At 47.3% G+C, this 19,017-nt stretch overlaps 1 protein-coding gene across 2 annotated transcripts; it reads right to left on the bottom strand.

Annotated features, from left to right (window-relative positions):
• Positions 1-202: 202 nt before the first annotated feature.
• Positions 203-5,371, bottom strand: LOC113831815 (uncharacterized protein C2orf72 homolog). 2 transcript variants are annotated; one of them, XM_027397441.2, is made up of 3 exons: positions 4,723-5,371; positions 2,252-2,374; positions 203-342 (listed from the first exon to the last, which is right to left on the bottom strand). In XM_027397441.2, the coding sequence occupies exons 1-3, from the start codon at positions 5,369-5,371 to the stop codon at positions 203-205; spliced, it is 912 nt and encodes a 303-aa protein (XP_027253242.1). The 2 variants fall into 2 exon arrangements, with proteins under 2 accessions (XP_027253242.1, XP_027253243.1); XM_027397442.2 differs by having other exon boundaries at positions 2,252-2,371.
• Positions 5,372-19,017: the final 13,646 nt, after the last annotated feature.

The raw sequence follows: 19,017 nt of genomic DNA, 5'->3' as shown, positions 1-19,017 counted from the left end.
CAGAGTGAAAAAAATCACTAAGTGTGGAGCAGGTCCCACAGGCCTTGCTGCCTAGCTGGCAACAGTGAAAGCAGCAGCCCCCAAGCAAGTGGGATCTTTACAGTCAGTCAGTCACCGTCTGCTGAGGTCAACACTGACAGAGACTCACTGAGAAGGTCCAGACCCCAGTGTGCAGGTGAGAGTCAGACCAGGGGTCCAGCCTTCATCTTGTGTCCTCTAAGGGCTCAGGTGGCATGTGGGCAACTCCATCCTGGGCTCTAGATCCACTCCCGTGGTCTTCACAGTCTCCATTGGGAAATATGGCTGTCAGTGCAAGCTCCTCCTCTGAGACCTGGAGGTGTTCTGGAACATTCGAGAATGAAAAGATCAAGTTCATGAGTCAATATCCAAGCACTTTAAGGGAAGAAGTTGGCCCAAGATCTATATTTAAAGCCCCCCCAAAGGGCTGGTTGGATGGCTCAGCAGGTAAAGGTTTTTGCTGCCAAGCTTGACAACCTGAGTTTGAGTCCCAGGACCCACATGGTGGAAGTAGAAACCAACTCCCTCAAATTGTCCTGTGACCTCTGCATGCACACCATGGCACATACATATCAGAAATGTAAAAAGTCAAGAAAAATACAGGTCTAAAGCCATTAAAAAAAAAAAAGGCACACTAGTTTGACCCAGCAAGCCCACTTTTAGGTGTTTATGCAAGGACACACTTAGGAGTGACCTCTGTGCACCTGCCTCTGTCTTATTACCAGTCTAAGGATCAAACGAAGGGCCAGCGGAGAGAAAGAAAAGCCCCAGGTCCTTGATGGGGTCTGTGAGCTCCTGGGCCGATGCTGACCAACTCTAAAGCCAACGCCACCATTTTTATGAGAGATAATGAGTTTCCTTCCAGCTTATGTTGGTTGAGTCTTGGCTTCCCCACCAACTGCTCCTCAGTCAGCATCCAGAGGAGGCACAAGGCAAACAACCTAGGGTTTCTATGTATACTGGGGCTCTGCATTAGGAACGGGGCTGGGGACGTAGCTCAGTTGGTAGAGTGCTTGACTAGCTCACATAAGTCCTAGGTTCAGTCCCCAGCACCACATCTGCCGACGGTGCCTGCCTGGAATCCTATTACTTGGGAGGTGAAGGCAAACAGATCAGAAGTTCAAGATCATACCTGGAAACACTGTGAGTTCAAAGCCAACTTATAATATATGAAACCCTGTCTCCAAAACAAAACAACATATCTAAAATTGTCGAGGAATACATAAGGAATATTCTTAAAACAAGACAAATAAAACAGCAAAAAAATGTTGTGCATGTAGCTCAGAGTAAGGTTGTAGGTTCATCTCCCAAAATCACGAAAAGGTGTCTTGTTTTGTTTAAAATAAAAGATGTTGTATAAAATCACACACACACACACACACACACACACACACACACACACACACACACACACACACACACAGGTGGCAAGCACCTTTACCCACTGAGCCATCCTGCTAGCGCAGTGTGTGCTCTTTTAAGCTACTGTTGGTAGCAAGTTATTAGGCAGTGAAAGAAGGCTCCTAGGTCAGGGAATGGTCAGTTTTAAATAAGGGACACAATAAAAGCTTATTTTACACCGCCACTCATTGTGTGGCTCCTACTCTTTCCTTACCTCCATTTACCAGCAAGATGGTTCCACCCTGGAAACCACTCGAAGTGGTTTGTCTTCTTGTCTAGTCTCACAGCCTTTGTGGGTCCAGGTCACCCAATATCCCTCCAGGGGCTACTGTGGGCCCCTCCAGCTGAAATCTGCCTCTAATCTCTCTCTGTGTTTCCACAGGCTGCCATCTTTCTGCTTGTGTCTAAGACCCTGCGTCCCTGAAGAGCATCCAGGCCCCCACGTGGCCCAGCTCTCCACTTCAAGGACTTCCATTGCCATCTGCACCTCAGCCCAGAGGACCTTTGAGGGCTCTTCCTTTTCTGAACATGTTATCTGCTGGCCACCTTTGCTCAGAGTACTCAGACAACACTAGTTCCTTAATACTCATGGCTCTTCAGGGGACACTGGCCTGACCCCCCCACCCCCACTATGCATGTGGAATTCCTGTCCTACAGTTCTCTCCATGTCTTCAACAGGTTGGAGAAGTCTTAGGTCAGGAACTCTGCCTGACCCAGCCTGAGCCCTACTTGGAGGGACAGGCACCCAGTGCTCCTGGTATTCTTAGCATGGAGAAAGTGTGTCCCCAAGGCCCCTGTTTTCACTCAGGATCCAGGCAGCCAATGTACTTACCTCCAGCTGGGCCTTGGGAGGAGGTGACATCTTCTCGGTTCTTCCTCTGGTTCCGGTTCCGAGGACCCCAGGAAAAGCAAGTCAGTAGGCCAGGGAGGCCCGGTCTCTCCCAGGCACTTTCTGCTAGAAAGAGTCCAAATCCCCAAGGCAGAGGTCAGCTAGTGCCTGCTTCAAAACCAAGAGACGTTCTTCAGCAACCCAGGAGTTTTGACTCTCTACTGCCCTGCTTTCATCTGTCTGGCTATCTCACTCCAGCCTTATACATTTCTGTGACATTTGCACGTTCTGGGGAAACATTTCCAACAAGATGACATGAAATCAATCACAATTGCATACCACTAAAGTAAATACCCAGAGAGCACTCATTTCTCCTTCAGTTTTAATCCAAACTCTCCCTTCTTTCCTCATTTCCCTACCTCACGTCTTCATTTGTTCATGCATCCACCCAATCATTTATTTTTGAGACAGGATCTCACTATGTAGCCTAGGTTGACCATGAACTTTCTATCCTCCTGTCTCAACCTCCTGAATGCTGCGATTACAGATATGCCCCATTGTGCCTTGCTCCAAACTATTTCTGAACACCAATAGATTAAATGTTTTGTTTTGTTTTGTTTTTGAGACAGGGTCTCATTTCTCAGCCCTGGCTGGCCTGGAATTCACTACACAGACCAGGCTAGCCTCAAACTCACAGAGATCTGTCTGCCTCTGCCTGCTAGGTGCTAGGATTAAAGTATGCCTGACTTCCATAAACTATTGCAAAAGCTGCAAGGAAATTGATACACAAGGAGTTATAATTAATGCATGATGTTGACTCATTAGAGAAAGTTTCTTTTTTCTAAGTGTTTGTTATAAAAGAAGGCAGAGGATGATACATCTGCTAAGGTCCCATTTCCAGAGTGTCAATGTTGATTTCAAAGCAAGGATTTGGTTGTCCATCTTGGGTGCCAGGCAGGGAGTTAGGAAATGGGAATCTTGGGGTTGTTAAACTCACAAGAGAACAGTGACAAAACCATGTGGTCATTGCTGAGAGCCAAAGATCAAAGGTTCTGAAATTTCACTAGTGACTTTGCAAACAGGAGTGAGTGTACAGGTTTTTCAGAGGGCTACCTGAGGGAAGAGGTCCAGCTCTGAATGGAAGGGTGGGGTGAGCTACATAAAGAAGAGGAGAGGGGGCTTTCCCGGCTGGGTCACAGCCATGTGCACAAAACCATGGCCAGAGTTAGGCGTTCCCCGGGGAAAGGAGAGCTAAGAGAAGGAAGGCTTTGTGACTTTTCTAGGTGCTAGCTCATTAGTCTGGGGAGAAGTTGTGTGAATTCCTTTTTATCCCTCAAAGCCAGGTAAGAATAGACTGTCCCGATATTATCAGAACAGGAATATATGGGATACTTATTTCCCTCACTTTTCAGGATGCTGGAGGTTGTTCAGCCTCCAAAGAAGAGAAATTGGTGGGAGGCTAGGGGAACCTCCACTGAGAGAACTACATTTGACAGGCTGGCAGGTGCAAGTGTGACATTTGGAAAAGCAGATAGTGTCTCTCTGATAAGTGGTTGGCTAATGGCCAATAGCAGATGCCCGGAACGCCCCACACAGCCACTTACGAACTCAGAAGCTCCCTATGATAAATAGTCAATTGGAAGGGAGTTGAGCAGTGCAAAGATCTCCCAGTGTCTGACCCAGCTTCACTGACGGTCCATGTTTTAATCCCACTACACTGCAGAGTTCCTGCAAAACCTGCTGCGCTGGGACATCTGACCCGTCTGTGATGGAACAGTCCCCAGCTGGGTGACTTCTCACACCCCTCTCTACACTTTAGGAGAGTGTGGAAGGAAAAGGTGATCCCCACCACTCCTGACAGAGGCAGCCAGAGATCAGTGGCCATGAAGCGTAGGCGTGAAGCCAGGAATCAGTGAGGTCACCATGGTCGCGGTCCCTCGCACCCTCCCGACACCAGGTCCCTGGCAGTCTATTTCATGTCTGTGCCAGGAACTGTGTCTTCCTTCCGCCCTTCCACACCGAGACTCCCAGCGCTGCTCACCCTTACCCAAAACTCCTGGGACAACAATGCCTGCACCGTGCCCTAAAACTCCAGTCACCCCCCTCAGTTCTTCACCATCTCCCACTCACATCACCCAAACTTTTGTACCCTGAAACGTTTCCATCTTCTTCCCCTATCTCCAGTCTCCAACTCTTACATTTTTGTTCAGGGCAATCGGACCCTATCTTTTACTGACCAGTTGTGCCCTCGGCTCCTTGTCCCTCATCTCATGTGCAGTCGGGATCTGGCCTGATCGACCCAACTCCTTGTCCAGAGCCAGCTCACCTTAGGCTGAAAGGCCTTGTACTAGGGACATCTCTGCTCCTGGCCTCAGTTTACCTCGGTGTACAACAGAGTTTGGGGTCAAGCGGTCTAAAGGGACTGAAGGCTTCCCCAGACGCCTTCAACCGTACCCAGCCCGACCCAGCCTCACCTGGTCGACCTGGCCCGGCAGCTTGCAGGGCCCTGCAGGCCGCCTCCTGGACCGCCAGGCTGGAGGCCGGGGAGCCGGGACGGAAGGCGGCAGCTTGCACCGGGCCCCCCACCTGGCGGCCGAACACCGTGCGCAGCAGCGTCTCCAGCAGTTGCAGTTCCGGCGCCACCGCGTCCTCCGCTCCCCCGTCAGTCACCAGGACCCCGACCAGCGCGGCGCCCTCCCGCCGCCGGCCGCGTACATCCCGCAGCATCTCCCGCAGGCGGCGCCGCGGCTCCCGGGCGGCCAGCGACGAGGATCGGCACAGCACGAAGACAAGCGGGGAGCGGATGGCGCGCGCTGCCTTCGTCCCCGGAGCCGGATGCAGCCCGGTGGCCCCCGCGGTGCACCCGCTCTCGGTCTTTGCGCCGCCCTGCTTGCCCTGCTTGCCCTGCTTGCCCTGCTTGCCCGGCTCCAGCTCCGGCTCCGGCTCCGGAGGGAACACCGCACGAGAGAAGTCCCGCAGCAGCGCGCGGCTCTGCTCCCGCTCCCACAGCTCGCCCACCAGCAGCACCTGCCCGCGGCCGCCCGCAGCCTCCACCAGCGCCTGGAAGGGCGGCTCGGCGGGGCTCGCCGGTTGCTGGGCCAGCGCCTCCAGCTCGCTCTCCATGCTGGCAGCCCGGCTCCTGCGCGGGGCCAGAGCTCCGCAGTCTCCTCTACGGACACGCCCCCGAGGGCCGAGCCTCCCAGACCCCCTGGCTCACTGGCTGCGCCCTGCGCGCTCCGGTCCCAGCGCACTGAAATTCATTCATTCATTCATTCATTCATTCATTCATTCATTCATTCATTCATTCATTCATATACCCATATCCAGTACATGTACATAACCAGTACATACCCAGTACTGAGCAGGCTCTTGGGGAGCTAAGTGTGAGTGGACCTTAGTGTACTCACAAATGTACTGGCTCAAGGGAAGATGGTTTTGAACGCCAGAGCAGATTTATTTATTTATTTATTTATTTATTTATTTATTTATTTATTGTGTATGAGTGTTTTGCTTGCTTGCATATGCACTGGTACCAGCGTCTGATCCCTGGAACTGGAGTTATGGATGGTTATGAACAGCCATAGGTGTGCTGGGAACTCAACCCAGGTCCTCTGAAAAAGCAGTAAATGCAGTGGGTCATTGAACCAGTCTCTCTCCGGTCTCAGATCTGCTCCCGAGGCCCCCCCATGAGACACCATCTCACCATCCTAGCCTAGACTCTGGAGCTCCTTTAGTCTCAGTTTGGGATCATACACTTGTGCCACTATTCCTAGCTTCTGGAGCTGATGTTTATTTTGGAGGAGTCCTACAGGGCTTGGGGTTAGGGGCTGCTTTTCCAGTGGTGCGCGCTTTGCAACCGAGATGGAGCAGAAGAGTGAGTGAGACCAGAAGAGAGGAACGAAGCATGGCGTCCTAATTTTCATTTCTGTTGCTGTGATAAAAATACCCTGACCACAAACAACTTAGGGAAGGAAAGAAAGGGCTTATTTTAGCTCACAGCTCCTGATCATAGCCGGTCGCTGCAGGGAAGTGACAGAGGCAGGTGCTCCAGAGGCCTGGCCACCATCACACCCAGAGTCAAGAGCAGAGAGAAATGAACAATCTACTTTTGTAAATCACACCAAGGAATGGTGTCACCCACTTTTAGGCTGAGTTTCCCTACATCATTCAAGTCAGTCAAGATGATCCTGGTCAACCCCAGACTTGCTCACAGGTCAACCTGACCTAGACAATCATACATTGAGACTGGCTTCCCAGGTGATTCTAAATTGCACTGACAATTAGAATCACACCTTCTACCCAGCTCTCCTTTTCAGCCTCTAACACTTCCTTCAAATGGACAAAGGTCACTATTTCCACAAGTACTTGTTGACTTCTGGGTACTGCCTGTGGGGCTGTTGCTCTCCATGGACCAGAATCTAAAGCAGTGGTTCTCAATCTGTGGGTAGAGACCCCACTGGGGGTTGAACAACCCTTTCACAAGGGTCACCTAAGTCCATTGGAAAACACAGATATTTACATTATGATTCATCATAGTAGCAAAACGGCAGTTATGAAGTATCGAGGAAAACAATTTTATGGTTGGGGGTCACCACATGAGGAACTGTATTAAAGGGTCACAGCATTGGGAAAGCTGAGAACCACTGATTTAGAGTTAGATGTGGGATGCTGGCATGCTCTGGTGTTGGGGTGCATGTGCAGGTGTGTATGTGTGTATGTATCAATGTCTGCGTTTCTGTGTGTCTGTCTGAAAACTAGGTTAGACGCAGGAACACATTTCCTATGGTTCTCATGGACCAGGCAGCTTTGTCCAAAAGAACATCCTGTGAAATGTTTTTCCTGCCCTATGCAAATGAGGTCGCCCCCAGGCAATGTGGTTATTATTGTACACAGGAGAGGAGCCAGTGCAAATGACTTTTACATGCTATTTAATGTCAGTCTAAATAGTCTCAGTGGCTTGTGTCTAACCTCTTTATTTCCCTTTCCACCCACTACCTAGTAATTGGCCAAAGGCTGTTGGTGTCAAGACATTTTAGTAACCATGTAATTTTAATTCACCATATAACCCAATCCTCTCTTTGAAATCCTTCTTCCCTACCCTTTATAACCATGCTTCAGCATCATGAAGGGTTTTGCAAGTCCATAAAATGAATCTTTCTTAGGTACCTACTGTATGCATGAAGCAGTCAAAAGTGTCCAAGATACAGCCCTTTCCTAAGTCTCATAGTTGTTTTAGCCAGTATTTGGGAAGGCAACATATTTTTTCTCCTCCCCCAACCTCATTCTTCTTGGTTTTTCAAGGCAGGGTTTCTCTGTGTATCCCTGACTGTCCTGGAACTCGATTTGTAGACCAGGCCAGCCTTGAATTAAGAGATCCACCTGCCTTTGCTTCCCATGCTGGGATCAAAGGTGTGCAGCATTTTTTTTTTTTAAATCTGGTTCACACTAATAGGACTCTTCCTTTGCAGACTGACTCTTGAATTCTCCTGGAAGGCTGCTGTGATGTTCAATGCAGAGGTTGGGACCTGGGTGGGAAGTCCCCATGTTTAGAGATGGATTCAAGGTGGGATTCCTTCACCAGGCCTGTGATGCAGTCATTTCATCTGTACAGACTGGGCATGCCCAGTTTTCGCTGCTCCCTGTGCTGGGGAGCAGCTGTGATGGACAAGCTCACCTCCACAGAGATGGCAAGTGGTGAGGGCTGGGGGTGGCGTTCAGAGAAAATCAACAAGTAAACACACAACAGACAGCTTCAGATGTGGAAAGAAAATAATGTATAGCTGACAAATTGACTGTGGTCCTGCTCCATTCTGAGTGCACAACTCTAACCATACCCCAGGAGCAAGAGGTAAGTGAATAAGGACCACAGCAAACTAATGTAGAAACAATAGAAACCCCACGTGCCCTCTACCCTGTGCAATAAAGGGGGTTAGGTTCAGAGAACATGTCACAGGTGCCCACCCCACTCCGTTCCTAGCTCTACATCCACTGTGATACCTGGAGACAGAACAAAGCTGTGCTATCCAGGAAAGGGATTAGAAACACACAATGATGACACCCTGTGTGCCCTCCATTTATTGCATGGACGTTAGGACCCAGCTCGTGTGAAGAATAGTGGCCAGAGAGGGTGCTCAGAAATTACTGAGGCAAACTTCTCTAGATATAGGAGGGTGGACATGGGTGTGGCCAGGACCACATTATAAGGCCAGCAGTAACTGAGCCTCCATTCCGTAAGCTCCCAGAAGTGATACAAGGTGATCACTTCTTTAGTCTCTTTTAGGTGCAACTGTTGCTAGCCTAAGCAGCTCACATCCAGAGAAACATGAACTCACTGGAAACAAGAATTATCTCTCTGTAAAGTCTAAAACAAAGAAGGCTTAGGGCACAGAAAGTAAGTTTCACCTCAGTGTAAATACCACACTGTAACAGTGACATGCACTCAATGAAAGTATGTTACTTGTCTTATAAATATTTGGAGGGTGTCTTAGGGTTTTGGTAATTGTGAAGAGACACCATGACTGTGGCAACTCTCATAAAGGAAAACATTTATTTGGGGCGGCTCACTTACAGTTCAGAGGTTTAGTCCATTGTCATTATGGTGGGACATGGCAACGTGCAGGCAGACATGGTGCTGGAGCAGGGGCTGCAAGTTAATGCATCTTGACTTGCAGGGGCAGGAAGTGGTCTGTCTTATTGGCTGTGGCTTGAGCGTATATGAGACTTCAAAGTCCACTTCCACAGTGACACACTTCCTCCAACAAAACCACACCTACTCCAACAAGGCCACACCTCCTAATAGTACCACTCCCTTTGGGGGCCTTTTTCTTTCAAACCACTGCAGAGGTATTCAGGAAGTGGCTAATAGAGAAGATCTCTCTTCCGTTAGGTTTTTGGAGAATCAGTTTTTAGAATAGTGATTATTCTCTCATCATACTACCAAAATGGCAGCCAAAGCTCCAGTCATCACATCTCCCTCTGAAGAGCTTGATGGTAGTACTGAAAAAGAACAAAACTCAAACACTCCATTAAGGTAATAGGGGGTTGGAGGTATGTCTCAGTGGTGGAAGACTAGCATGTAGTTATCAATACATACATACATATCTTTAAAAAAAGAAAGCTGTGCCATTTACTGAGGAAAGGAATATGAATGAATTAAAAGCTGCAGATGAGAAGGGTGGAGGGGCAGTAGCTATAATTGTCAGAGTTTAGTACGATTAAGAAGAAACCTTGGTGTTCACACTGACATGATAGGAAAGGTACCTTGACCCCACCTATCAAAGATGCTGAATGTGGCCTGAAGAGATGTCTCAGTAGCTAAGAACACTGGTGATTCTTCCAGAGGTCTTGAGTTCGATTCCCAGCATGCACATGTGACTTACATCCTAGCTATAGTCCCCCGGGATCCAATGCTCTCTTCTGGTTACAGACATATATGCAGATAAAACACCCCTATACATAAACAAATATTATTGTTATTATTGTTATTATTATTATTATTTTGTATGGGTGCTCTGTCTGCATGTATGCCTGCATGCCAGAAGAGAACATCAGATCCCATTATAGATGGTTTTGAGCCACCATGTGGTTGCTGGGAATTGAACTCAGGAGCTTTGAAAGAGTAGCCAGAGCTCTTAACCATTGGGCAATCTTTCCAGCCCCCTAAACAAATCTTTTTAAAGAAAGATTCTAACTTGTGAAAATTCAAATTCATTTGAAAAGAGGGAGACTGAACTTAGAATGCAACTAAAGGGATTCCATGCTTGGAGATAACCTCCTGTGGCTGGCTACCACTTGTTGCTAAGGAGCCCCGGGGCACTAGAGCTGTGGTAGACCGGGGATAGACCACCTTTCACTATGACTTCAAGACCTTGGCATAGTCATCCACATAGTGTTGGTTTTATAGGCATGTAAAAAACGCATGAGTTACATAATAGAGGCTTATACCAAAGTTCCAGATAGATAGGAGACCAGGTAATGAGTGGCAGCATCATATTCCCTGCAAAGAGATCACCCAGAAATTTCATAAAACTGTGAAGGTGAAGCCTTAGTTGCAAAGGGAAACCCATTTTGGAGAGATGCACGACTATGGGATGTCCACCAAGAAAAGCTTCAAGCATAGAGTGGAACAGGCCTAATAAAGACTGTGTGTCTGCAGTTGGCAGAACTGGAGAGGTGGTGCCAGATGACATCATAAAGAGCCCCGTATTCAGGACCTGGAGCTGAAGAACATGCTGTTTTCCCTAGTGGGTGTCCCTCAAGCGTTGCTTGATTTTTCTTTGCTATGCCCAGGCTGTAGGATAGTCCTTCACACTGTGTAAATATATGTCACTGTGATTGGTTTAATAAACAAGCTGACTGGCCAGTAGCTGAACAGGATACAGTTATGCGGGAGAGCCAGACTGAGAATGATGGGATGAGGAAGGGTGGAGTCAGAGGAGTAGCTGGCAGATACAGAGGGAGCAGGAGGTACCACCACACGGCAGAGCATAAGTAGGGAATGTGGGTTAACTTAAAATGTAAGAGCTAGTTAGTAATAAGCCTAAGCTATTGGCAGAGCATTTATAAGTAATATTAAGTCTCAGTGTGTTTAACTGAGAGCTGTTGGAAGGACACAAACCTTCCAACTATAAGCTCCCGTTTCTCTCTTTTTGGAGTGGGAATGTTCATTTTGTGTTGTTGTTCTAAATTATTAGAATTGTATAATTTGTATTTTTTATTTTACAGGGGCTAATAGTTAAGATTTATGAATCTTGGAAGAGGCTTTGTGCTTACATTTTTTGAATAATTTGGAACTGTCAAGACTATGGGGACTTTTTCCTTTCTTTCTTTCTTTCTTTCTTTCTTTCTTTTTTTTTTCAAGACAGGGTTTCTCTGTGGCTTTGGAGGCTGTACTGGAACTAGCTCTTGTAGACCAGGCTGGTCTCGAACTCACAGAGATCCACCTACCTCTGCCTCCCAAGTGCTGGGATTAAAGGCGTGCACCACCAACGCCCGGCTCTTTGTTTTTTTTTTTTTTTGAAACAGGGTTTGTAGTCCAGGCTGGCCTCAAACTCACAGAGATCTGCCTGCCTCTGCCTCCCAAGTTGCTGGGATTAAAGGCGTGTGCCACCAATGCCCGGCCTATGGGGACTTTTGAAATGGGACTGGATGCCCATTGTGTCTACACAGCCGGGGGATAGGATGCTATTATTTTAAAATGGTGTGTTTGGATTGGAAAAAGTAGTTCAGTAGGTAAAGGCCTTACTTGCCCAATGACCTGAGTTTGATCTTTAGATCCCATGAGGTGGCAGGAGATACCTGAGAGCTATCTTCTGACTTCCAAATGCATGTGGTGCCATGTATGCCCCTGCAATACATGCTTGCACCTATACTCGATGTGTGTGTGTGCATGTGCACTAGCACGCATTTGCGCACATGCATGCGTGCGCATACACAAGAAATAAAAACATTTAACAAAGCAATGTGTTTGGGTATAAAATTGACAAAGAATGGACTTGTAATGATTAATTCACTGTCAACTAATCAACCTGGGAGGCACATACTGGCATGTCTATGAGGGTGTTTCCAAAGGGATTTAATAGACAAAAGACCCACTCTGGATTTGAGTGGCACCATCCTATTGGCTGGGGTCCTATACAGAGTGAAAAAGTAAAAAGTAAAAGTGAGCTGAGTGCTGGCCGTCATCTCTCTCTCCTTCAAAGAAAAATTCTTTTGTAAACTTTATTATATATATAAAAATCAAACCTTGCAACAACAAAAAAATCACACACAGAAATGAACCAGACCCAAAGTCTACACATCTTAATGAACTAATGAATACAATTAGAACAGCTGTACAACTTCCCTTTGGATTTCACACTTCCTGCTTTTGGAATATGGAGACAATGTGACCAGTTGTCTCACGTTCCTGCTGTTCCCTTTCTTGCTACCACACTTTCCCTATCACAGTGGATGGTGCTCTCAATCCGAGAGCCAAAACAAACCTTTTAATCTTCAGTTGCTTTTGTCAGTGCAACAAGAAAAGTAATTGCGTGTGTGGGTTAGGTTTTCGTCAACAGACATACTCTGGGGTCATCTGGGAAAAGAAACTTGAGTTAAGTAAATGTTTCTATCAGATTGGCCTTTAGGCAAGTCTCTGGGGGCATTTTCTTGATTAATGATTAATATGGAAGGGCCCAGCTTTCTGTGGGCGTTGTCATAGATGCGACTGGTATAAGAAAGCAAGATGAGCAGGCCACAAGGAGCCAGCCAGCAATCAGCACTGCTCCAGGGCCTCTGCTTCAATTCCTGCCTCCAGGCCCCTGCTTTGCGTTCCTTCCCTGACTTCCCCTGGAGGATGGAGTGCAATCTGCAAAATGAAATGACTTATTTTCTTTCCAAGTTGCTTTTGGTCATGGTGTTTACATAGCAATAGACACCTACTTAGGATATACAGCAAGCACAAGGGATTAAATCACTTTTCAAAACTTTTCAGAGTCATGCCAGCAAGGCACAACCTTTTGGATATCTCTCCTGGTCCCTGTTCTTTTCATCAGCTAGAATCCCTAATCCATGCAAGAAGAGAGTGCCAGACCTCTTTGTTGTGGCTTCTTACCTCCTTCCTGGCTTGTACCCTGCTCTATCAGTGCCATGCATAGGGGCGGGGCTAGAGGTAGGTAGTGATTCCCACCAGACACCAGAGCACATGCCTAAGGTGTTAACTCAACCCTGACCCCCCTTTCCTACTTATTTATTTATTTATTTATTTATTTATTTATTTATTTGCCTTGCGGTGGAGGCCATATGGGTGTTTCTCTTGTTTTTATATTAGCTTCTTAGCATGCTTACTATCCTCCCTCTTCCTCTGTAGCCAAGGTTGTGCACACAGAAGGGGCTCGATTTTCAAGGTCACTGCCACCTCAAAAGTGGGCACAAGCTAAGAGGATGGCCGGGCCAGGGTGAGTTAGGTGAATAGAAAGGCAGTTGATCCCTCTAGGTCACCTCTTTAGGGAGTATGGATATGTCATGGAGCATTTCCTGATAAGGCTGGATCTCCTGAACTGTCTCCTCTCCTCTTGGGCTTTCAATCTCCAGGTAACAAATCCCAAACTTTCCAGAGGTGGGATGCAAGGTAGACCAGATGGAGGAGGGAATGTTAAACAAAGGTTGGAGTCCAGGGCCAGTGAGTTTATCTTTAGCTGTGCTATTTACACAGCAAAGGTTCTGGTATGAAATTAACAGGAAATTACAAAGACCTTAAAAACAAAAACCAGGCAGAATGCCAAGAATCTTTCTTCTTCCTTGTCATCCACACCCTAGGAAGCAATATAAACCGAATGGAGCTCTCTTCTTTCTGGTGTTCAATGGCTGTAATCGGAGATTGGGATTTCTGAAACCATTTGCCCTTCCTGTCTACTTCAGCAGGATTTAAGTGGGGATCAAGGGTGACAGGGAAGGGCTAGTTTGGAAACCAGAGAGTGAAATTTTGACCCCTTTGCTTGGTGCCTCCTTCTTCTTCATTGTTTCCTCTCTTTCTGCCTGTTTTTACTTTCATGGCTTTTTTCTTTTCCACTACCCATTTTCTGTCTCTCTGTCTGTCTGTCTGTCTGTCTGTCTGTCTCTCTCTCTCTCTCTCTCTCTCTCTCTCTCTCTCTGGGCTGTCTCTTCTTGCCTGACTATTGTTTCATGGGCCTTGTAGGTGGGAGTGAGAGACCGGGGACTTCTTAAGGAGTGAAAATCAGAAGACACAGGAATGAAAAAGAATGCGGAGCAGTAGGAAGAAAGTACAGGCAGAAAACATTCTGACAGGGACTGTGGGCACACTCAGTGTCTAGCCCTTGGCTGTGTTCTGGCTGCTGGATGGCCAGACAGGGCACCACTATTGGAAGAGTTCATTTCTTCATCTACTTGGCAAGGGTTGGTTTCAGTCTGGCACAGGAAAGGTAACTCCATGCCAGCTGGCATTCTCACGGAGGTAATCATCTCAGTTGTACTTGATGAAGGTGTGTTAAAATCCCTGGAGGAGGGCTGGAGAGGCGGCTCTGCGGTTAAGAGCACTGGCTGCTCTTCAGAGGACTTGGGTCTCATTCCCAGGTCTCACATGGCAACCCACAACTGTCTATAACTCCAGTTCTAGGGGGATCTGATGCTTCCTTCTGGCCTCTGCAGGTACCAGACATGCATATAGTGTATACACGCAGGCAAAACATTTATACACATAAAACAAAACAAAAACTTGAGACTTGAAAAACAAAACACAGAATGCTGTGAGACAGAGCCTGCCACAAGGAAGCCCCTACTGTGTTCTTGATGGGTCCGGGAGTGCTTAACAGTATCAGGAGGAAGCACAAACAGGCCTCATGTGTGCCTGCACTGACTGAGGGAGCTCGAGGGGACAATCCTATGTGGAGAGACACTCGGCATGCAATGGCAGAGAGTGTATCAACACTTGCCACCCTGGTGTCCTGCCCACATCCCCAAGGTGACTTCATGGGAATCTGTCATTATCGGACTGTCTGGCAATGGGTACAGCTGATTTGATTTGTTAATTAGTATCATAGTGGTTTCAAAGCTACTTGATTTGGGTCTCTCTCGTTTTTTTTTTTTTTTTTTTTTTTCTCGAAACAGGCTTTCTCTGTGTAGCCCTGGCAGTCTGTCCTGGAACTCACTATGTAGTCCAGGTTGGCCTTGAACTCACAAAGATCCACCTACCTCTGCTTCCTTTGTGTTGGGATTAAAGGTGTGTATCACCATGCCCAGCAATTTGGGTCTGTTTTGAAATCTAGTTGGCCTGATCAAGTAGGGGGTTGAGCCTAGGTCTCTATGGTCCAAACTTCCTGGGGAAATAGTGCTGGTCCAATGTGCTCAGGAAGCAACCATGGTCTTTACAAACTTCTGTGGATTGTTCCTTCCTTATTTGGATGGCCCCCGCTATGGTTTGGCTGTCTAACCCTCAAGGGTTCATGTGCTGTATTCTCTTGCTGTGTTCTCATGGAAATCCCAAACAGGACAAGAAACTCCCTAACTTGGTAGCCCTGCACCCCTGAGCAGCAGATGTGTTGAACTAGATTTTCAAAGCCAGTGGCTTCCATCTCTAACCCTGGAGAACAAAACACAAGCCAGTGATTTACACTTTAAACTCTCAAAGGCAGGGGCACGTTTGCCTAGAGCCTTGCATGCTCGGAAGCCAGTGTTCAGCATGCAGTGAGTGTTATATCTCTGAGCTTGGCCTGCTAGGGCTCTGGGCTCTTAGCTCCTCTAGATGACTCAGCAGCTTTCTAGAACTCTCCAGTCACTCACTCATGTTTGCAGCTCCACTGTAACTGCAGCGATTCACAGCCTCTTGCCTTCCATAGTCTCCATTCTCTTCAGCTCTTACACTCAGTTACTCTCTGGAATTTTCTTTCTTCCCAGATGCTGCTGGGTTGTTTGGGGCTAGAAGCTCTGGGAATTGCCCATTCTCTATGGAGACAGTTGAGTCTACCCTAAGACCAGAGGTAGACAATGGGTTTTAGGGGGGTCTGTGTTTACTACGAAGGGGAGACTATGGGAGGGAAATCCCCCACACAACTACTCTAAAGTTGGGAAGAGCATTGCTCAAACAGACCTTCTTCCTGTGTTCTGTCTGTTTCGACTCAAGTATGTATGCTCTCTGATTGCAGATGCAACATGACCAGCTGCCTCAGGCTCTTGCTGCCACGAAGGACTGTACTCTTCAACTGTGAGCCAAAATAACCCTTCTTACCTTAAAAAAACAAAAAAGCAACAAACACACATGATGTGAAGTATTAGGTCAGTAATCGATCTTAGAAATATTAAGTTGTGATCAATCTTGGTAGGATATCTAGAGATTACTAGAATTTATAAGAATTGTGCAATATACTTCGAATTTTTTAAAAACAGCTATGGACTAATGGTTACAGTGAGCCCCCTTGGCCCCCCCACTCAGCCTTTTTGAGTGAGAGAATTCTGTAGTTTTCCTGTCTCTGTTCCACCACTATTTTTCCTTTGTGTTCAGGGGAGACAATCGGTCTCAGTAGTTCATGGATCTCTACAACCAGTAATGGCCTTGAACTATTTCACCTGATTCATCCTCGATCTGACTTTGATGGTGATCCTTTAGACCTCAAACCTGTTTTAAGATACTCTGGAAGTCAGGTTTTGTTCCAGGGATACAAGTAGATATGAGTCAGGGAGAGATTCAGAAGGCAGATTGTGATAGATAATTGAGTTGGTGGCCCTCGGGAGAGCCACACCTCTTGTTATTAAAATTCTTATGTAGTTTTGTGTGGATTCAGGCCAACAGGACATAAGCCAAAATAAGGCAAGCCAATTTGAACCATGGGGTGTGTCCAGTTGAAACTATTGGAATTCAGCTGCTGCCCATAAAGACACACACACACACACACACACACACACACACACACACACACACACAAAGCCGGGTGGCAGTGGCACACACCTTTAGTCCCAGCACTCGGGAGGCAGAGGCAGGCAGATCTCTGTGAGTTTGAGACCAGCCTGGTCTACCAGAGCTAGTTCACTCCAAAGCCACAGAGAAACCCTGTCTCAAAAAACCAAAAACCAAAAAAAAAAAAAAAAAAAAAAAGAGAGAGAGACACCAGATGACTGACCATTGCAGACATTGCCGAGAGAAACCACGAGGCTGAGAGATGTCCTGGGTTCTTGTTTCTTCCCAACTCATCAAAAGTTGCATGGAGAACCTCAGCTAGACTGTGTAGAGTAGAGGAAAGCACCATAGGACTTTTGCTTGGGATGCTAGGAGATTGACAGGTTCATTGGCATGCTCTCTGGATAGGGACAAAGATGTGTTGTAGCCTTAGGTACTGTTGGAGTTCAGAAAACAATACTCCAAAGAATGGTGCTTTGGTATGCTCCTTTAACTAAATAAAAGATGGTTGGACAGGCTCAGCAGGCAAGTGTCTGACTTTCTGCCGGTCTCCTGTTTGCCCCTCCCTCCCAAAGAGTCAGAGAAACCAGAATTCCTGTTTGCCCCTCCCTCTCAAAGAGTCAGAGAAACCAGAATTCTTCCTCCAGGTGGAATAATAGGAATAAGATTCTTTCCCTAAACTATAAAAATCTACAAGTCAGGGAACTTTCTCCCTTGAGGGCTAGCTATCATTCCAAATGCTTCTGCCCCATTGCCCGATGCTACACTGAGGCCAACAAGAATCTGAGGAATCCGTGGATAAAACCTTCCTCAAAGCCTGCTACTTATGGATTATACAGTTACACAAACCACTAGATTCCCCTTGTTGTCTAAGGCAGATGGACCTGGTTTCATCTCCTTTATTTGTGACTGTAACTGACATTATAGACAGAATTCATTGAGTAGTGTGGTGAGCCAGATACTAATGTATGCCTGGCTGGCTTACACTTGATCCATTATAAACCAGGCATATGCTGGAACAGCACACAGCTGTGAGAAATTGGCTGGGTTTGGTGACATTCACCTGTTATCCCAGTACTACTGGAGGTGCTGAGGCGGGAGGATCATGAGTTCTAGGCTAGCCTGGGCTGCATAGTAAGACCTTATCTTATACAAACAAAGAAAGCTGGGTGTGTTGGTACACATCCAAAACTCAGGAAGCAGAGGCAGGAGGATCACTGTGAGTTTGAGGCCATCCTGATCTACACAATGTCTTCCAGGCTAGACAAGGTGAGACCTTGTCAAAAAACAAAACAAAGTAAGACCAAAATTCCCCCACAAACAGATTTCGTGAAAAGATTCTCTTGGAAAGTGGAAAAAGCAGGTTAGAAATCTTTGGTATGAAATTCTACAGAATCCAGAAGAAAACCACCCATTTTAACCCAGTGGTTGTGGGGGATGGGGAGATATGGAGAGGAGAGAAGGAGCCTGTGCTCTTCAGTTATCTCAGTCCCATTGACTCCTATCTGATGCCTGAGAGGAGAGAAAACTTTACCCTAGGGGAGAGCCTGTGGGGAGGAAGGGATCCTGGAATACTGAGTGGGGGCTGGGTCAGGAGCACCAGAAGAGGGCAGGGAGCACAGTCATCCAGCTTTCTTCCTGGAATACTGAGTGGGGGCTGGGTCAGGAGCATCAGAAGAGGGCAGGGAGCACAGTCATCCAGCTTTCTTCTTCTTCTTCTTCTCCTTTTTTTTTTTTTTTTTCGTTTTTCGAGACAGGATTTCTCTGTGTAGCTTTGGAGCCTATCCTGGCACTCGTTCTGGAGACCAGGCTGGCCTCGAACTCACAGAGATCTTCCTGCCTCTGCCTCCCGAGTGTTGGGATTAAAGGCGTGTGCCACCAACGCCCAGCCAGCTTTATGCTTCTAGTCAGTCATTTCAGTGTCTGGGAGCCTGTAGCCAGAGCCGTGGTCTTGGGGTGGAGGGGAGCTATCAGCTCATTCATTTAGTGGCCTATCCAGTTCTCTAGATTTGAGCTGCGGATGAGCGACAGCTCTGTTGGGTTGAGTCCCTAGCCTCTTTAATGTGGTACCCAAATGAATGAGCAAAAGAGGCAGGGCTGGGGTCAGGATGGGGCACTGTCTACAAAAAAGCAGGAGGCCCGACACCTGCAGGTCCCTAAACGGGCGAGCCTCCTGCTTGGCTGCCAGCCCTAAGTTCTACTTCCTTTAAATGCGGACATTTGTTCTTCAGGAGCCTCCCGCCTGCCTCGGACGCCTGGCCTGCTTAGCAGCTCTCCTCAGGAATATGCAACGTTGGGGTTTGGAAAGAAGAATACACTTCTGAGCAATTTGCATTTCCAGCAAGCTTTCAATAGCCGGCTTGTGAATGAGGTCTTTCTG

This window comes from Cricetulus griseus, chromosome 2 (assembly GCF_003668045.3).
Source record: "Cricetulus griseus strain 17A/GY chromosome 2, alternate assembly CriGri-PICRH-1.0, whole genome shotgun sequence".
Classification (NCBI taxonomy): Eukaryota; Metazoa; Chordata; class Mammalia; order Rodentia; family Cricetidae; genus Cricetulus; species Cricetulus griseus.
Note: the sequence above shows the minus strand (reverse complement) of the source record. Positions and strands in the feature narration are given on the sequence as shown.